We start from the raw sequence: 20,380 nt of genomic DNA, 5'->3' as shown, positions 1-20,380 counted from the left end.
GTATTTTACTACAACCTTGGTGGTATTAAAGTAGACTTGACACATTTTAAATGAACTCTTTGATGTTGGAGTGCTGAAGGCAGGAGGTCGAATTAGTGTTTGAAGTCCAGGGGAAATGGTGAGACTGTGTGCTGTACTGTCCTTGACTTTAGGTTGGGGAGTCAGGGACTGGGACATCGCAACAGGGCTTTCATGCGCTTACTGGAGAGAGTATTGAACACTTCTCAGTACCCAAGAGTCACATGAGCACCATAGAGAAGTGAACTGGGGCAGGCTGGAATGAATTTGAATTTACATTCCTACACAGTATATTGAACCAGGATTGATGATACTGCTGCAGTACTGATGTTACAACAGTTTGTGTAGTGCTTATTGTGGTCAGAATACATTTTTTATTAAGCAATAGTGGGGCCATTTGCTACAATCATTAGTCACTGATGGAAAATAGGAGGTTGTTGGTTGTGTTTTCCCCAAGCTGCGCTCTTATCTCTCTATAACATACTACACACAGACACAGGGGCTAACACACATAGGAAACACACATAGGAAACCCACACACACACTCATAGGAAACCCACACCATAGTCAATGCAGGGTCACTGCAGTACACTTCCCCATTGTCCCTGTGGCACATGTCCAAACTGAATGCTGTCAGTCCATCTCCCCTCACAAATTCTCTCATCCCACTCCAAACTAATTTCCCTTCTTTTGTTTTCATTTTCATCTAATAGCTCTGTTAACAGAATGTCTTTGTTGGCCATTATTTATTTGCCCAAACCTAACTGAAATTCTAGATGTCTGATTAAAACGAGGCTACAGCATCCATAAAGTGACCATTCGACTTGCCACCTTTCGGACTGAATACGTTTGTAGGTGCAACAGTTTTTATTAAATGTATAATTTATCACTCTCACGTGCTCATTTATGTCCATTAAGAACCAACTATGTGCTACATTGTTGTAGCATTTCTGACAATGCGAATCTGAGTTCTAAAACTGGACCAAAGCAGTTGGGTTGCGCATTAAAAGTGCTAGTAGCTAGCTAACACCAGTCGGTTGAGAGGCAAACTACAAGCAAAGGAATCTAACTATATTTTGCTATGGAAGGTTTTTTACATGGCTGAAGTCATCTGTGTAAACTGTTGGCTTTGACACTTGGTGTAATAAACACAAATAAGATGGCGAACGTTCTTGGCTGATATTGCTAGTTACAACATTTACATTTACATTTACGTCATTTAAAGGCTTTAATGTTAGCTGAATGTACGGATCATGCACCGGCACAATATAGCAATCCCACATTCTTCCACAAACAAAGCACAACTAGCTAGCTAGCTAGCTAAGTAAAGTTCATAGTCAATGCCAAACTTTGTGGAAACTGCCATGCTGCTAATGTATAATACATGCAATTGGTATTGCTCATCTAACGTTAACATTAGCTAACGTTACTCCATACATTAGTCAATCCTGCTTGCTTAGCAATGTAGCTAGCTAACGTTACAGCATTCAGTATGCTCCCTCTATCAATGCAATTTTCTTCTTGTCTTTATAATCCAAATGTGCGCTGGCTGATTAACACAGTGTCAAGTTACTTTTCAATGTATTCCCAAAACCTGAAGTCACCATCCAAGTAAAAAGTAGCCAGGGGAGTGCAGGTGCTCCCAGGTTAAACACCAACTTTATTGCTTGCTTGCGCGACCTTTGCGCAAGCACGATGGTAAATGCCTTTGAGACTGGTGGTGAATGCCTTCAGCCGCCACAGTAGACGGGACTTGCCACCAGAGTTAAAATATTTCCACTTTTGCCGTCGAACGTATGCGTCAAACTGTATGCGTGAACGGGTTGACAGAAATTGTGAATGTTACGCAAACGCTTTGAACACACCGACTGCGTCATTGCGCAAAATAGTATGCAGCATCATCTAGATATGTGTGCAACAAAAGTTCAACATTCACCTTCTGCTACCATTTCTGTCAACCTGTTTACGCATACAGTTTGACGCAGACGTTCGATAAATCCAACGTATGCACCACATAGAACGCACTGCAACTGCCTCTGCAACGCAATGCTGCAAGGCAAACGCAGCGTTCCATTGGAAATGAATATACTTCTGGTGTACCAAAACGCAATGAAGCAGTCGGTGTGTCCGAAGCATAAGCGTTAATGTCACCGGCATGGAATCTGAAGGGTTTCCACTAGTTGCCACAAAGTCAAAATTGGTTATTGTAAAAATTCATAAAAACACAAATGTGCTTTTTGGTTTTAATTTAAGGTTAGGGATAGGCATAAGGTTAGCTGTGTGGTTACGGTTAGGGTTAGGCATAAGGTTAGCTGTGTGGTTAAGGTTAGGTTTAAAATCAGATATTAAGAAGAGAAATGGTAGAAATAGGCAGAGTTCTGACCATTCTCTTTCGTGTATAGTTGACACCCCAGTCCCAACACACCAGCCCGCACACGCACGGTGTGTGCTTATTTTCAATTATTAGGTGGCTCTTCAAAGAGCATTGCTGAGTGGCAATGGACAGGGACTGTGGTGTGTGTGTGTACGTGTACGTACGTGTACTACTGCGCGTGTCTTGCCAATAGTGTGTGATTGAGGCCTGCAATTCGGGCCACCCCTCGAGCATTCTATTGGGTTCCTGCTAGCTAACTAGCTAACTAGCTAGCACAGCGTCCTTTGCTCCCGCATGCCGAACACCTGCCCTCGCCGTAGTTAACAGAACTGCAGGAAAACCGTGCCCGACAGGCGGGGCCGAAGGACACTCTACTGTTGTCCGAGCTAGCTAGCTACCAGTGTTGTTGCCCCCGCCTCTTTTTCTGTGGGGTTTATCAGCGGTTGGCATCCAACATCATCTACTGTACTGGAGTAATGGCAGGGTGGCGGATTTTGTTCCCTGAAATGCGTACACCAGCTGACTGACGGAGCGCTGGGCCCTCTCAATGCACTTCTTTATCTTCTGGGCCCACTGGAACATCCAGCTCCTCCTAAGTCGTTTCCACCTAGGTGGATGAGAGAAGTAGCACAGGCCCTCTGCTGGCGCAGAACACCGAGCGGTTCGTGTCACTTAATGCCTTGCTCGCCAAGCCACCTAATGTCAATAATGTATGTACAGTGGGGAGAACAAGTATTTGATACACTGCCGATTTTGGTCTGTAATTTTTATCATAGGTACACTTCAACTGTGAGAGACGGAATCTAAAACAAAAATCCAGAAAATCACATTGTATGATCTTTAAGTAATTCATTTGCATTTTATTGCATGACATAAGTATTTGATACATCAGAAAAGCAGAACTTAATATTTGGTACAGAAACCTTTGTTTGCAATTACAGAGATCATACGTTTCCTGTAGGTCTTGACCAGGTTTGCACACACTGCAGCAGGGATTTTGGCCCACTACTCCATACAGACCGCCAGATCCTTCAGGTTTCGGGGCTGTCGCTGGGCAATACGGACTTTCAGCTCCCTCCAAAGATTTTCTATTGGGTTCAGGTCTGGAGACTGGCTAGGCCACTCCTGGACCTTGAGATGCTTCTTACGGAGCCACTCCTTAGTTGCCCTGGCTGTGTGTTTTGGGTCGTTGTCATGCTGGAAGACCCAGCCACGACCCATCTTCAATGCTCTTACTGAGGGAAGGAGGTTGTTGGCCAAGATCTCGCGATACATGGCCCCATCCATCCTCCCCTCAATACGGTGCAGTCGTCCTGTCCCCTTTGCAGAAAAGCATCCCCAAAGAATGATGTTTCCACCTCCATGCTTCACGGTTGGGATGGTGTTCTTGGGGTTGTACTCATCCTTCTTCTTCCTCCAAACACAGCGAGTGGAGTTTAGACCAAAAAGCTATATTTTTGTCTCATCAGACCACATGACCTTCTCCCATTCCTCCTCTGGATCATCCAGATGGTCATTGGCAAACTTCAGACGGGCCTGGACATGCGCTGGCTTGAGCAGGGGGACCTTGCGTGCGCTGCAGGATTTTAATCCATGACGGCGTAGTGTGTTACTAATGGTTTTCTTTGAGACTGTGGCCCCAGCTCTCTTCAGGTCATTGGCCAGGTCCTGCCGTGTAGTTCTGGGCTGATCCCTCACCTTCCTCATGATCATTGATGCCCCACGAGGTGAGATCTTGCATGGAGCCCCAGACCGAGGGTGATTGACCATCATCTTGAACTTCTTCCATTTTCTAATAATTGCACCAACAGTTGTTGCCTTCTCACCAAGCTGCTTGCCTATTGTCCTGTAGACCATCCCAGCCTCGTGCAGGTCTACAATTTTATCCCTGATGTCCTTACACAGCTCTCTGGTCTTGGTCATTGTGGAGAGGTTGGAGTCTGTTTGATTGAGTGTGTGGACAGGTGTCTTTTATACAGGTAATGAGTTCAAACAGGTGCAGTTAATACAGGTAATGAGTGGAGAACAGGAGGGCTTCTTAAAGAAAAACTAACAGGTCTGTGAGAGCCGGAATTCTTACTGGTTGGTAGGTGATCAAATACTTATGTCATGCAATAAAATGAAAATTAATTACTTAAAAATCATACAATGTGATTTTCTGGATTTTTATTTTAGATTCCGTCTCTCACAGTTGAAGTGTACCTATGATAAAAATGACAGACCTCTACATGCTTTGTAAGTACGAAAACCTGCAAAATTGGCAGTGTATCAAATACTTGTTCTCCCCACTGTAAATAGTTGATGGGTAGGCTACATGTTGATTATTTGTATTTTCCAGGAGCTTGCTTGATTCTTTTTTCCAGTTTACTCCATATTGGCTTAAATGGGTTAGTTTTTTTGCATCCCTCTGAAAAATCTGCTGTTTTAATATTAACTAAATACTAATAACTACATTATTTCTGTTGCCATTTGTCATTGTGTATTTTTACTTTATGTATTGTTGTGTTATAATGTAATCACCTTCCAGTGTATAAACCATGGAAATTCTAAACAAAAAACTTAAGTTTTAAGTGAGAAGTAGGCATCGGTCTTAAACTGAAAAAGAAAGGAAATCCATGAGCACCACAATGCCTACTCCACCCATGCTCTACCAAGGTTTTGAAGTATGAAAATGTATGCACTCACTAACTGTAAGTCGCTCTGGATAAGAGCGTCTGCTAAATGACTAAAATGTAAATGTTTTCCAGCACACAGCTTTGACCTACTACAGTAGCTATATTGGTGTATTGTCCTTCAAACAATGTGTATGCAGGTTGTTTAGGATTCAAACCTGCTCAAACAGCCTAATTCTTCAGTGGAATAATGGACTTCACAGTGTCCTGTTTATAAATTGGGTGGTTTGAACCCTGAAAGCTGTGGTATATCAGACTGTGGTATATCAAACCATGGGAATGACAAAATTACTTTTTACTGTTCTAATTACCTTGGTAACCAGTTTATAAAATCAAAAAGGCACTTAGAGGGTTTGTGGTATATGGCCAATATACTACGGCTAATGGCTGTATCCAGGCATTCTGCATTGTGTCGTGCTTAAGAACAGCCCTTAGCTGTGTTATATTGGCCATATACCACAACCCCTTGTGCCTTATTGTTTAACTATACGCTGTGTACAAAACATTAAGAAGACGTTCCTAATATTGAGTTGCACCCCCAGTTCTTTTTTTTAATGAATTTGCAAACATTTCTAAACCTGTTTTTGCTTTGTCATTATAGGTTATTGTGTGTAGATTGAGTGGGGGGGAAACAATTTAATCCATTTTAGAATAAGGCTGTAACGTAACAAAATGTGGAAAAAGTCAAGGGGTCTGAATACTTTCCGAATGCACTGTAGGTAGGCGCTACCATATGTCATTTTTGGTGAGTTTGGACATTTACAAGCAAATGTGAACGAGAGACTTTGTGCAAATGAACAAAATGTTGATGCAATATGTTGCCCCGTCACCTTATTAATTCAGCCACTTACTTAGATTAACTAGGAAGTTAAATGTAGGGGTCGAGTTAATGCAGAATTCTGTGTTTTTCACTCAGGAAAAAATATAAAATACATAAGAAATATCTTGCTGCGTTTTGTAAACGCAGATGTAAAATGCTTCTTATTGTAATTTCTGCTCGGCATCAGGCTAATTTCGTGGTTCAGTTGCACTTCTCTACTCAGAATGCCCGTTCATGAATTCTCATCTATCAGCAGACAGGGCTCTGACTGATGTGGAGCTACTTTTCTCCAGTACTTTTCTTGGTGTAGCCAGCCTACTTTAATCCGGTAAAATGCAAGATCAACTGTAAGCAAAACATTAGGAAATGTAGCTGGCTACATTCTTTCTATGCTAAACATTAGACATATGATGTCCATGCATCGTTTTTGCAAAAAAAGACCTTGCTTTTTCATTGTAAGCTAATTTACTTGTATTGCTGCCAGCCAAATAGCATTGCGCTTATGTTGTCATCTGATGAAAATGAAGCTATTTTCTGCCGACTGTGTTGCACTAATGTATTTTCTGTGAAGGAAAACTATAGTTGCACGTCCCTGATCACTCTCTTGAAGCAAAAAACCCCCCACTGACTTTCAATATAAAACGCAACCCCTGTCAATACACAGCTGGACTCACCTGCTCCCACTCTCTCCTGTTGTGCTATTTACAAAACAAACACGTGACTGGCTCAACTGTTCTGGAAAACTACGGTAAGCTTCATAATGTAAAATAGCTTCTCTATGGCCTCTGCATGATGAATCAACGCTCAGGGTGGGGACAGACAGCCCATCTCAGTATGGAGCACAGTTCACAATGCATGTAGTAGACCTATCATCTCATGGTAACTTTTTTTTCTTGTGACAGGTCGGCCTACGCTTGCTGCAGCATAGCATATGCAACAGTAATATAAAGACAGAATGCGCGTCTAATTTACCCATCTCCAACTGGCTTTCGTGGGTCACCTTGTTTTTTTAATTGTAAAGATTGTAAAAAATATATATATTATTTGCAGCTGCAGAGTTTTAAAACAGCCAATCACTTGAATATCGTTGCTTTAAATCAGTGCACGCACGAACACTCTCTCGCAGTATTTCTCTCTCTCTCTCCATCAACTCCAGTCAAATTGCATCCAAAATAGATAATCCTCTTTTAGATAGATATAGAGATATATATTGATATATATATATATATCTATATCTATCTCAATATACATTACCAGTAAAACGTTTGGACACACCTACTCATTCAAGGGTTTTTCTTTATTTTTAAAAAAATTTTACATTGTAGAATAATAGTGAAGATGTCAAAACTATGTAATAACACATATGGAATCGTGTAGTAACCAAAAGAGTGTTAAACAAATCAAAATATATTTTATATTTGAGATTCTTCAAATAGCCACCCTTTGCCTTGATGACAGCTTTGCACAATCTTGGCATTCTCTCAACCAGCTTCATGAGATAGTCACCAGGAATGCTTTCCTGCAACCCGCCTCACTCAATGTGGAACGGATTCTATTATTGACTTACCTTTTATCTAGAATCTCCAGTTGAAACTAGCTAGCCAGCTAACTAGCTACTTGCTATTAGCCACAGTTGCTATTTCACCCAGAACATTGGATTTTCTGCCGGAATAATTTAATCACTGGACATTAATCACCGGATCGCAACTAGCTAGCCGCAACCGAATGGATGTTGCTGTTTGGCTAATCACCACTGCCCCCGATGCAAGGATCAGTTAGCCTCGAGCTAGCCTAGAGCCAGGCTCATATCCCGGCTATCTACCTCTAGGTCTACCGGACGGGAGTAGCCAGCTAACTAGCTACTTGCTATCAGCTACTGTTAGCGGTTTTTCACCATTGTCCGTGGCCTGCACCACCTACCAGCCAGCTCTAGTCTGGACTATTATTCGGCCAGTCTGCACTGTCTGCACAGCGCGTTATCGACCCAGAACATATCAGTTTTTCTGCCGGAATCACTGAATCACTGGACCTTTAACTCCGGATTCATCGCTACCAGCTAGCTGCAACAAAATGGACGTTGAGGTCTGGCTAATCATCCTGAGCTAGGCCCATCTCCCATCTCCCGGCTATCTACCTCTCTGTCAACCGGACGGGACCACCTAGTGTTGACACGGAGCCCAGCCGATCCTACACGACTGGTCTGCCCGACGAAATCGTCTGATGAGGTAGATTTTACAACAGGCTTCCCGTTACGACGTTGACCACGAAGATTCCATCTGCTAGCCCCGGCCTGCTAGCACACGCTAGCCGTGCCCTCTTGCTCGCTAGTGCTTTAGCAGCCCCCGAACTACCTCCGAACTATCCTATTGCTGTTCACCGGACCTTATAACTCAGCTATACAGCTGATGTCTGCTGGACTGTTCCTTTTTACGGTACTGCATCCTGTTTATGTTTAGCCTCAGCCCAAACTGTGTCGTCATTACCAGCTGTTGTCTTAGCTCTCTCAAATTACACCTTGATTGCTTTATGCCTCTCTCCCTTGTCAATATGGTTAGCTTATTGTTGTTTCGGGTTATTTCTAATTGTACTATTTCACTGTAGATCCCCCAGCCCAGCTAAACCTGCCTTAGATAGCTCCTTTGTCCCACCCCCCATACATGCGGAGACCGACTCAATTGGTGCCTCCAGTGATGCTATCTCTTTCATTGTTACCCAACGCTTAGGTTTACCTCCACTTTACTCATATCCTTCCATATCCTTGTCTGTACATAATGCCCTGAATCTTTTCTACAACGCCCGGAAATCTGCCCCCTTTATTCTATGTACCGAACGCACTAGAAGACCAGTTCTTAAAGCCTTTAGCCGTATCCTTATTCTAGTCCTCCTCTGTTCCTCTGGTGATGTAGAGGCTAAGCCAGGCCCTGCAGCCCTCAGTATCACTCCTACTCCCCAGGCGCTATCATTTGCTGACTTCTGTAAACGCAAAAGTCTTGGTTTCTTGCACGTAAATATCAGAAGTCTACTTCCTAAGTTTGAGTTATTCACTGCGTTAGCACACTCCACCAACCCTGATGTTCTAGCAGTGTCTGAATCCTGGCTTAGGAAGGCCACCAAAAATTCTGAAATTTCCATCCCCAACTATAACATTTTCCGTCTAGATAGAACTGCCAAAGGGGGTGGAGTTGCAATCTACTGTAGAGAGAGCCTGCAGAGCTCTATCATACTATCCAGGTCTGTGCCCAAACAGTTTGAGCTTCTACTTCTAAAAATCCACCTTTCCAGAAATAAGTCTCTCACTGTTGCCGCTTGGTACAGACCCCCCTCAGCCCCCAGCTGTGCCCTGGATACCATATGTGAATTGATTGCCCCCCATTTATCCTCAGAGTTCGTACTGCTTGGTGACCTAAATTGGGATATGCTTAACACCCCGGCCATCCTACAATCCAAACTAGATGCCCTCAATCTCACACAAATTATCAACGAACCTACCAGGTACAACCCTAAATCCGTAAACATGGGTACCCTCATAGATATCATCCTGACTAACTTACCCTCTAAATACACCTCCGCTGTCTTCAACCAGGATCTCAGCGATCACTGCCTTATTGCCTGCGTCCGTAACGGGTCCGCGGTCAAACGACCACCCCTCATCACTGTCAAACGCTCCCTAAAACACTTTAGCGAGCAGGCCTTCCTAATTGACCTGGCCCAGGTATCCTGGATGGATATAGATCTCATTCCGTCAGTAGAGGATGCCTGGTTGTTCTTTAAAAGTAATTTCCTCTCAATCTTAAATAAACATGCCCCATTCAAAAAATACAGAACTAAGAACAGATATAGCCCCTGGTTCTCCTCAGACTTGACTGCCCTTGACCAGCACAAAAACATCCTGTGGCGTACTGCATTAGCATCAAATAGCCCCCGCGATATGCAACTTTTCAGGGAAGTTAGGAACCAATATACACAAGCAGTCATGAAAGCAAAGGCTAACTTTTTCAAACAGAAATTTGCATCCTGTAGCACTAACTCCAATAAGTTTTGGGACACTGTAAAGTCCATGGAGAATAAGAGCACTTCCTCCCAGCTGCCCACTGCACTGAGGCTAGGAAACACTATCACCACCGATAAATCTACAATAATCGAGAATTTCAAGAAGAATTTTGCTACGGCTGGCCATGCTTTCCACCTGGCTACCACTACCCCGGCCACCAACTCTGCACCCTCCGCTGCAACTTGCCCATGCCCCCCCCCCGCTTCTCCTTCACACAAATTCAGACAGCTGATGTTCTGAAAGAGCTGCAAAATCTGGACCCCTACAAATCAGCTGGGCTAGACAATCTGGACCCTTTCTTTCTAAAACTAGCCGCAGAAATTGTCACAACCCCTATTACTAGCCTGTTCAACCTCTCTTTCGTAACGTCTGAGATCCCCAGAGATTGGAAAGCTGCCGCGGTCATCCCCCTCTTCAAAGGGGGTGACACTCTAGATCCAAACTGTTACAGACCTATATCCATCCTGCCCTGCCTTTCGAAAGTATTTGAAAGCCAAGTTAACAAACAGATCACCAACCATTTCGAATCCCACCGTACCTTCTCCGCTATGCAATCCGGTTTCCGAGCTGGTCATGGGTGCACTTCAGCCACGCTCAAGGTCCTAAACGATATTATAACCGCGATCGATAATAGACAGTACAGTGCAGCCGTCTTCATCGACCTGGCCAAGGCTTTCGACTCTGTCAACCACCGCATTCTTATTGGCAGACTAAATAGCCTTGGTTTCTCAAATGACTGCCTCGCCTGGTTCACCAACTACTTCTCAGATAGAGTTCAATGTGTGAAATCGGAGGGCCTGTTGTCTGGACCTATGGCAGTCTCTATGGGGGTGCCACAGGGTTCAATTCTTGGGCCGACTCTTTTCTCCGTGTATATCAATGATGTCGCTCTTGCTGCTGGTGACTCTCAGATCCACCTCTAAGCAGACGACACCATTTTGTATACATCTGGCCCTTCATTGGACACTGTGTTAACAAACCTCCAAACGAGCTTCAATGCCATACAACACTCCTTCAGTAGCCTCCAACTGCTCTTAAACACTAGTAAAACTAAATGCATGCTCTTCAATCGAACGCTGCTGGCACCCGCCCACCCGACTAGAATCACCACTCTCGACGGGTCTGACCTAGAGTATGTGGACAACTACAAATACCTAGGTGTCTGGTTAGACTGTAAACTCTCCTTCCAGACTCACATTAAGAATCTCCAATCCAAAGTTAAATCTAGAATCGGCTTCCTATTTCGCAACAAAGCCTCCTTCACTCATGCTGCCAAACATGCCCTCGTAAAACTGACTATCCTACCGATCCTTGACTTCGGCGATGTCATTTACAAAATAGCCTCCAACACTCTACTCAGCAAATTGGATGTAGTCTATCACAGTGCCATCCGTTTTGTCTCCAAAGCCCCATACACTACCCACCACTGTGACCTGTACGCTCTTGTTGGCTGGTCCTCACTACATGTTCGTCAGTCAAACCCACTGGCTCCAGGCCATCTATAAATCACTGCTAGGCAAATCCCCGCCTTATCTTAGCTCATTGGTCACCATAGCAGCACCCACCCGTAGTCTGCGCTCCAGCAGGTATATCTCACTGGTCATTCCCAAAGCCAACACCTCCTTTGGCCCCCATTCCTTCCAGTTCTCTGCTGCCAATGACTGGAACGAATTGCAAAAATCTCTGAAGCTGGAGACTCTTTTCTCCCTCACTAACTTTAAGCATCAGTTGTCAGAGCACCTTACCGATCACTGCACCTGTACACAGCCCATCTGAAATTAGCCCACCCAACTACCTCATCCCTATATTGTTATTTATTTTGCTCTTTTGCACCCCAGTATCTCTATTTGCACATAATCTCTTGCACATCTAGCATTCCAGTGTTAATACTAATTGTAATTATTTTGCACTATAGCCTATTTATTGCCTTACCTCCATAACTTGCTACATTTGCACACACTGTATATATATTTTCTGTTGTATTTTATGACCTTATGTTTTTTTTTTACCCCATATGTAACTCTGTTGTTGTTTTTATCGCACTGCTTTGCTTTATCTTGGCCAGGTCGCAGTTGTAAATGAGAACTTGTTCTCAACTGGCTTACCTGGTTAAATAAAGGTGAAATAAAATAAAAAAATAAAAATCTTTGTGAAGAGAAGTGAAAGCCTTCTGCATCTATTTCTAGTCCTATATTATTCAAGGATGTCATTAGAATGATGACGATAAGGACAACAAAACTTATTTCATTTAACTGTTGAAAGCGAGGAAGGAATGAAGCAACAATAGAGAGAAAAAGAGGAGGTAGGCTAACAACATTAGGGGAAATATTATGAAGTGTGTATATATGCGTCAGCCTACTAATTATACAAATAGGCCCTATTATATTTAAAATCAAATTCGCTAGCCTATAATTGTAACTTTGTAAGCCGCATGTGCTGCACTAGAATCGCATGTTCTCTTCTGCTTTATCATGGTTTGAACTATGTGCGTAATTCCAGTCCGTATAATACAGTACAGTACAGTAATACAGTTCACACTCAAAAAGATTAGCCTACTGGAGCTAGTTTAATTTATTTACCTAAGAGAGCATATACACTATATATACAAAAGTATGTGGACACCCCTTCAAATTAGTGGATTTGGCTATTTCAGCCACACCCGTTGCTGACAGGTGTATACAATCGAGCACACAGCCATGCAATCTCCATAGACAAACATTGGCAGTAGAATGGCCTTACTGAAGAGCTCAGTGACTTTCAACGTGACACCGTCATAGGATGCCACCTTTCCAACAAATCAGTTTGTCAGATTTCTGCCAACTGTAAAGTTAGGTGGAGGAGGAATAATGGTCTGGGGCTGTTTTCCATGGTTCGGGCTAGGCCCCTTAGTTCCAATGAAGGAAAATCTTAGCACTACAGCATACAATGACATTCTAGACGATAATGTGCTTCCAACTTTGTGGTAACAGATTGGGGAAGGCCCTTTCCTGTTTCAGGATGACAATGCCCCCGTGCACAAAGCGAGGTCCATACAGAAATGGTTTGTCGAGATCAGTGTGGAAGAACTTGACTGGCCTGCACAGAGCCCTGACCTCAACCCCGTTCCAACATGTATTGCTAAAAGATTTAAGAAAATACAGGCAGGTACCACATTACTACAAGACAACCGCTCGCTCAATCAAGCATGATGGTCTTGTAAGTATAAAAGCAAAGCTTGTTTTTATATAATTTAACCTGCACTTGACCTACATTGCTTGAAGTACAATAGACCAACATTTCTACTGTAGTAGGTCAAAGCTTAGCTACTGTAGTAGGTCAAAGCAGTGTGCTGGAAAACCTTGGTAGAGCATGGGTTGAGTGTAGGCATTGTGGTGCTGGTGAATTTCCTTTTTCGGCTTCATACCAATGCCTAAATCTCAATTAAAACGTAGTTTTTGGTTTTTAATTGTATTGTGTTATCTGCCTCAAAGTGATACTTATCTCCATTTGCCCTGGCTCAGACCTTGCAAGGGCGGTTAATAATATCCAAGTCTTCTGACTCTGTATTTGTCTATTCGCTCAGCTCCATGACTGCTTTACAATTCTGTTAATCATAATACTATGGCCTGCTTGACTAGGCTATATGGAATAAAGAGTAGGCTATTTAGCTACCTTTCTTTTGGGGTGCTAGAGTGAGGACTTTTCCTTATAAGGACACTGCTATTTTGCCTTGTCAGGATTACAGTAGTGAATCTAGGTTACTACTTCATCTGTGAAGGGACGGCAGCTGAATGAGGCGATGTCCTTGTCACTCTAGCGTGTCTTGCAAGGTTCACTTAGACAGACCGTTCATTATTTACTGTATACATGCTCAAGGTCCTCCTCGGTGACTCCCAAGTTTTCTCCCGGGTGTCAGGTTTCGGGTGTCACAGGCATTCTCTCTCACGCTTAGACATTTCTTGGCAAATTAAGGCTGGTAATAAAGGGGTTGCTGTGTCTGCTGACTGGAAGAGATTTGAACACGTGGTGACAACAGACAGCTTATGCAACGTGGCTGGTTCCTTAACCTTAAAGGAGAAAGAGTGGTCATGTCCGCCACCATATGCCTGTTTTTATATTTCTGAAATTTATTAAGTTCAGTTTTAGTTTATTGAACGCATGCATTCACACACCCCACAATGAATCGTTTGACCTCCGGCCATACAGGATTCCAACATGTTCCAACAAATATGTCATCAGCCATTGTATTGTGGAATTAAAATTTCCATTCCTAGATCCTTCCTCTGTTCCAAGCCTTTCTATTAACTGGAGAGGGCGAATGATCCCCATTAGTGTGAAAAGCTAGCCATTTCACAAGGGGATACAGAGGAGATAGTTATTAGAGATGAGTTGAGTAGACTGTGCCGGTTGTCTTGCAGTGTAGGTGCCTAGACGCATACAAACAGGCGTGCTGCTATCGGACGGACAGCTGAGTATGTCTATTTCTGAGCCCTGCAAGGATTGTCTCAAATTTCTAACCTATGCTTCATATAGGCATCTGAGTATGACACTGACATTCTCCACCAGCTCGGCATACAGTGATCATTCTCACCCTAGGCAGTGCCACATTCTCTATCATTGCATCATTTTGAAATGAGAAATGATCTCTCCTGGTTTGGTATCGTTCTCAACTCCATGCGTGCATTCATAGCAGATAGTTGCTGATAGCAGATACACTACATGGCCAAAGCTATGTGGACACATGCTCGTCAAACTTCTCATTCCAAAATCATGGGCATTAATATGGAGTTGGTCCCCCCTTTTCTGCTATAACAGCCTCCGCTCTTCTGGTTAGGCTTTCCACTAGATGTTGGAACATTGCTGCGGGTACTTGCTTCCATTCAGCCACAAGGGAATTACTGAGGTTGGGCACTGATGTTGGGCAATTACGCCTGGCTCGCAGTCGGCGTTCCAATTCATCCCAAAGGTGTTCGATGGGGTTGAGGTCAGGGCTCTGTGCAGGCAAATCAAGTCCTTCCACACCGATCTCGAGAAACCATTTCTGTATGGACCTCTCTTTGTGCATGGGGGCATTGTCATGCGGAAACAGGAAAGGGTCTTCCCCAAACTGTTGCCACAAAGCTGGAACACAGAATCGTCTAGAATGTCATTGTATGCTGTAGCGCTTAGATTTCCCCTCACTGGAACTAAGGGGCTTAGCCCGAACCATGGAAAACAGCCCCAGACCATTATTCCTCCTCCACCAAACTTTACAGTTGGCACTATGCATTGGGGCAGGTAGCGTTCTCCTGGCATCCGCCAAACCCAGATTCGTCCGTCGGACTGCCAGATGGTGTACCGTGATTCATCACTCCAGAGAACACGTTTCCACTGCACCAGAGTCCAATGGCGGCGAGCTTTACACCACTGCAGCCAACGCTTGGCATTGCGCATGGTGATCTTGGACTTGTGTGCGGCTGCTCAGCCATGGAAACCCCTTTTCATGAAGCTCCCGGCGAACAGTTCTTGTGCTAACGTTGCTTCCAGAGGCAGTTTGGAACTCGGTAGTGTGTTGCAACCGAGGACAGACAATTTTTACGCGCTACGTGCTTCAGCACTCCGCAATCCCGTTCTATGATTTTGTGTGGCCTACCACTCCTAGGCGTTTCCACTTCACAATAAAAGCACTTACAGTTGACCGAAGCTGCACTAGCAGGGCAAAAAGTTTACCAACTGACTTGTTGCAAAGGTGGAATCCTATGACGGTGCCGCGTTGAAAGTAATAATAATATGCCATTTAGCAGACGCTTTTATCCAAAGCGACTTACAGACATGTGTGCATAAATTTTTACGTATGGGTGGTCCCGGGGATTGAACCCACTACCCTGGCGTTACAAGCGCCATGCTCTACCAATTGAGCTACAGAGGACCACAAAAAGTCACTGAGCTCTTCAGCACGGGCCATTCTACTGCCAATGGTTGTCTACGGAGATTGCATGGCTGTGTGCTCGATTTTATATACTTGTCAGCAACGGGTGTGACTGAAATAGCCGAATCCACTGATTTGGCCATGTAGTGTGTTACCTAAAGTTTGTAATAAGGAAGACGGGTTAGCTAGCTGTGCTGCTGGAAAAACACAACTGAAAAATACCTTCCACCAATAATTGTCTCACTCCAGGGTTGGGGGCAATTCAACTCTTTAGTTAATGCAAGAAGTGCAGAATTGACCCTGACCGTATCTGTATCAGGCAGATCAGTGAATAAGATGATGAATAATGCCATTGTTTGAAACAGACTGGGTGGGCCTGACATATAGTTGATTGGCTGGTACGAGGTGAGGTTGGACATTCTCAAAGATATCCAGAATGTCCCTTCTCTCTTGTGATTGAGCTCACCTTGAAGTGTTCAACTTTATTTCACCAGAGATTGATTGTTCAATTACAATGTGGTGTGGCAACAATTAACCTTCAGGTTAAATGTGAAGAATTGTGACATGCAGTACTGTTCTTTTTAATCTCCTCGGTGTAGATTTGACATCCCTGACTTTATTACCAGCACATCCCTCCTTAAAGGGAGTAGAGATAAGAGGAGCTGTTCTCGTGGACTTTGCCAGGTGACGCCCTCATTGGATCGGTCCAGAGATCACACATCCTGCTGACATCGACACAAAACCCAGGCTGACGGAAGAATACTTTCCTGTGATTCACTACAGCCACCATTATTAGTACTCTCTGTGCTTATTATCCTAGTGAATAACATAATTCTAACAAACTACTGTACTGTTTAATTGACTCTGTGTTGGATCTTGTCTCTCGTCTTTTCCCAATTGCTAATGATTAGTCGAGCACTAATCCTTCGACAGACAGGAAAAAAGAGCAAGATCAGGCTTTACACACACAGACAGGTTGATGCCTTTAGGGCTTCTCTTCTGGTTGAATCAGCAGAAATATGATTTTATTTATGTCTTTTTTCAAGGCTATGAGTAGCTTAGTTATTGCATATAACAAAAAGCTCTGCACCATTTACAATGGAGGTATTTTAATGTATGTGTAAGAGAGAGCGAGAGAGATGGTGAGATCAGATGAAGACAAATCTGTTTTTCGCTGCTCAAATGGAACGCTGAGTCAGACTGTTCTCTGCATTTTACTTCCCAAACCGATTTTAGAAACTGGACGCTGCTAGTTTTTTTTAAGGGAATGGCCACAATTACTATGTTTAGTCTCCACCTCCAGCACAGCGTACCAAGGCAGAGTTAGTGCCCTGCTGCCCTCTAGTTCAATTCAGAATGAACAAATAAATAACCATTCTAAACAGAGGCGAGGAAGAGGTCTCTTCGTGGGCCCAGTGTCTCCCCGCTGCACAATTTATGCGCCAAAGGCTCTTTCCTGTTTGTCATTCAGGGGAGGATATGTGTGTGTGTGTGGAGGTGGGGAGAAGCCATCCCTGTCGTAGAAATAGAGTGGATAGAATGGACTTTCATTCATTTAAAAGATCACTGTGAATGTCTAGTTTGATGGGACAAATGCAATGTATAAAGTGTCTGTCCTCATTCAGAACCAAGAATTTGTCTTACGGTTTCCTTTGCATGTTGATCAAAAACAATCGCTTAAAAACATTGAATCCTCTTCTATTCTGGAGTGAAATATATACACTGAACAAAATATAAAAGCAACATGTAAAGTGTTGGTCCCATGTTTCATGAGCTGAAATAAAAGATCACAGCAATTTTCCATACGCACAAAAAGCTAATTTCTCTCAAATTTTGTGGACAAATTTGTTTACATCCCTGTTAGTGAGCATTTCTCCTTTGCCAAGATAATCCATCCACCTGACAGGTGTGGCATATCAAGCAGCTTATTAAACCGCATGATCATTACACAGGTGCAACTTGTGCTGGGGACAATAAAAGGCCACTAACATGTGCAGTTTTGTCACACAACACAATGCCACAGATGTCTCAAGTTTTGAGGGAGCGTGCAATTGGCATACTGACTGCAGGAATGTCCACCAGAGCTGTTGGTTGATAATTGAATGTTAATTTCTGTACCATAAGCTGCCTCCAATGTCGTTTTAGAGAATTTGGCAGTAAGTCTAACCGGCCTCACAACCACAGACCACGTGTATGGCGTTGTGTGGGCGAGCGGTTTGCTGATGTCAACGTTGTTTACAGAGTGCCCTGTGGTGGCGGTGGGGTTATGGTATGGGCAGGCATAAGCTACGGACATCGAACACAATTGCATTTTATCGATGGCAATTTGAATGCACAGAGATACTATGACGAGGTCCTGAGGCCCATTGTCGTGCCATTCATCCGCCGCCATCACATCATGTTTCAGCATGATAATACATGGCCCCATGTCGCAAGGATCTGTACACAATTCCTGGAAGCTGAAAATGTCCCAATTCTTCCATGGCCTGCATACTCACCAGACATGTCATCCATTGAGCATGTTTGGTATGCTCTGGATCGACGTGTACGATAGCGTGTTCCAGTTCCCGCCAATATCCAGCAACTTCACACAGCTATTGAAGAGGAGTGGGACCACATTCCACAGGCCACAATCAACCAACCGATGCATAGCTGTATTCCCAGTCATGTGAAATCCATAGATTAGGGCCTAATTTATTTATTTAAATGTAATGATTTCCTTATATGAACTGGAAAATCTTAGAAATTCTTGCATGTTGTGTTTTATATTTTTGTTCATTGTGTTTATATAGGCTAGGGTTCAACAAATTGTGCTCCAGAAAACAACTATGAATAATACCTGATGCTTATCTTTTAGAACATGAGGGTGAAATGTGAGGCCCAAACTCGCTTGCATCATCACATCAATTTCATAAGGCTTTACTAGATGTGTCACGTTCAATGAACTGGATTCTGCTTTATCCATTTCTATGCTCTGGAGGTCATGGGTGAAGGGTCAGTGTCGGTGTCACACTGTGAGAAGAGGGAGGAAGATGGAGGAGGGTGTTGTTTGGTTTTCCTGGCACAGGAAAAACACATTTTGTCTCTCTCATTGTAAAATATACCTGTTTTTGGATCTGTAGCTGGGTGGGTGTGTGTCTGTTGCCGTGTGGAGAGGGACCATAGAGACAGGATTAGCTGGAATCTGAGTTTATTGATTTGCATAGAGAAACAAACACTCTTACTATAGTCTAAGGGTCACCCACCAGAAATGTTGTTCAGAAAACCACTGTACATGGTTAAAACATATTTCCATGGTTAAAATATATTTCCTCGAATCATAACTTTGATTAAAGATATAAAACAATTAATGTTAAACTTACAAGTTTTGAACCACAGTGTTCATATTCATAAAAGTATCTACGTAATGATGTTGAAACTTAAAGTTTTGTTTCCTGGGTAACGGAATGCCTTTTCTTTTTTTGGTGGGTGGCCCATGGACTACCAGGAGCGGCTCACACAATTGAAATCAAGTTGGTGTGGATTTATGTGAATATTTACACTCCTTACATGATCACAGATGCCTTAACTTGTGTTGGGCTGGAATTTGTTTGACTACATCTCACACCATTTTCATATGATTTAAATCTTAACCTTTTGATAAAAGGATTTAATTCACATGTTTGTTTTGAAGATTTCACATCCCTTATAAAATGTTCCTCTTTCCTCTCTTCAGGTTATGACTTTGCTGCAGTGCTGGAGTGGTTTGCCGAGCGTGTTGACCGCATCATCCTGCTCTTCGACGCCCACAAACTGGACATCTCAGACGAGTTCTCTGAGGTGATCCGCGCCCTGAAGAACCATGAGGACAAGATGCGGGTGGTTCTGAACAAGGCTGACCAGATTGGCACGCAGCAGCTGATGAGGGTCTATGGTGCCCTCATGTGGTCTCTTGGTAAAATTGTCGGCACTCCAGAGGTGATCCGGGTGTACATCGGTTCTTTTTGGGCTCAGCCGCTCCTGGTCCCAGACAACCGGAAGCTTTTTGAGGCCGAGGAACAGGACCTTTTCAAGGACATCCAGGGGCTGCCTCGGAATGCTGCTCTGAGGAAGCTCAATGACCTCATCAAGCGGGCTCGCCTCGCCAAGGTGAGACCTAGGTCTCAAATGTTGGGGCATGTTAACAGTAACATTAATCTCCGAAAGCAATTACTATACTGCATTATTGTATCACCCTCGTGCCAAAATCAAAATTGATCAGTGGTTAGCTGTTTAGGTCCAGATGTGATTTATTTAGTCTTCCCTCCCTCCAGGTCCACGCCTACATCATCAGCTCTCTAAAGAAGGAGATGCCCAACATGTTTGGGAAGGATAATAAGAAGAAGGAGCTGATCGCCAACCTGGGGGAGATCTACACCAGGATTGAGAAAGAGCACCAGATCTCACCCGGAGACTTCCCCAAACTAGCTAAGATGCAGGTACACAAATATATATTATTTATTTTTCCAGTGGAGCTAGTAATTATGTTAACCGAAGTGGCCATGTAAGTAATGATAGCGGTAGTAGTGGTGATGAGCAT

The 20,380-nt window shown here is 43.5% G+C and overlaps 1 protein-coding gene across 1 annotated transcript in view; it reads left to right on the top strand.

Moving 5' to 3' along the window:
- Positions 1-20,380, top strand: part of LOC121541848 (EH domain-containing protein 1) — a 41,459-nt gene that overhangs the window by 18,888 nt on the left and 2,191 nt on the right. The window contains exons 3-4 of the mRNA XM_041851177.2: positions 19,538-19,950; positions 20,115-20,279. Of these exons, the coding sequence (XP_041707111.2) occupies positions 19,538-19,950; positions 20,115-20,279 (578 nt within the window). The remainder of the gene's footprint in view (positions 1-19,537; positions 19,951-20,114; positions 20,280-20,380) is intronic.

This window comes from Coregonus clupeaformis, chromosome 27 (assembly GCF_020615455.1).
Source record: "Coregonus clupeaformis isolate EN_2021a chromosome 27, ASM2061545v1, whole genome shotgun sequence".
Classification (NCBI taxonomy): domain Eukaryota; kingdom Metazoa; phylum Chordata; class Actinopteri; order Salmoniformes; family Salmonidae; genus Coregonus; species Coregonus clupeaformis.
The sequence above is the reverse complement of the archived record's forward strand: the minus strand, read 5'-3'. Positions and strand labels throughout refer to the sequence as shown.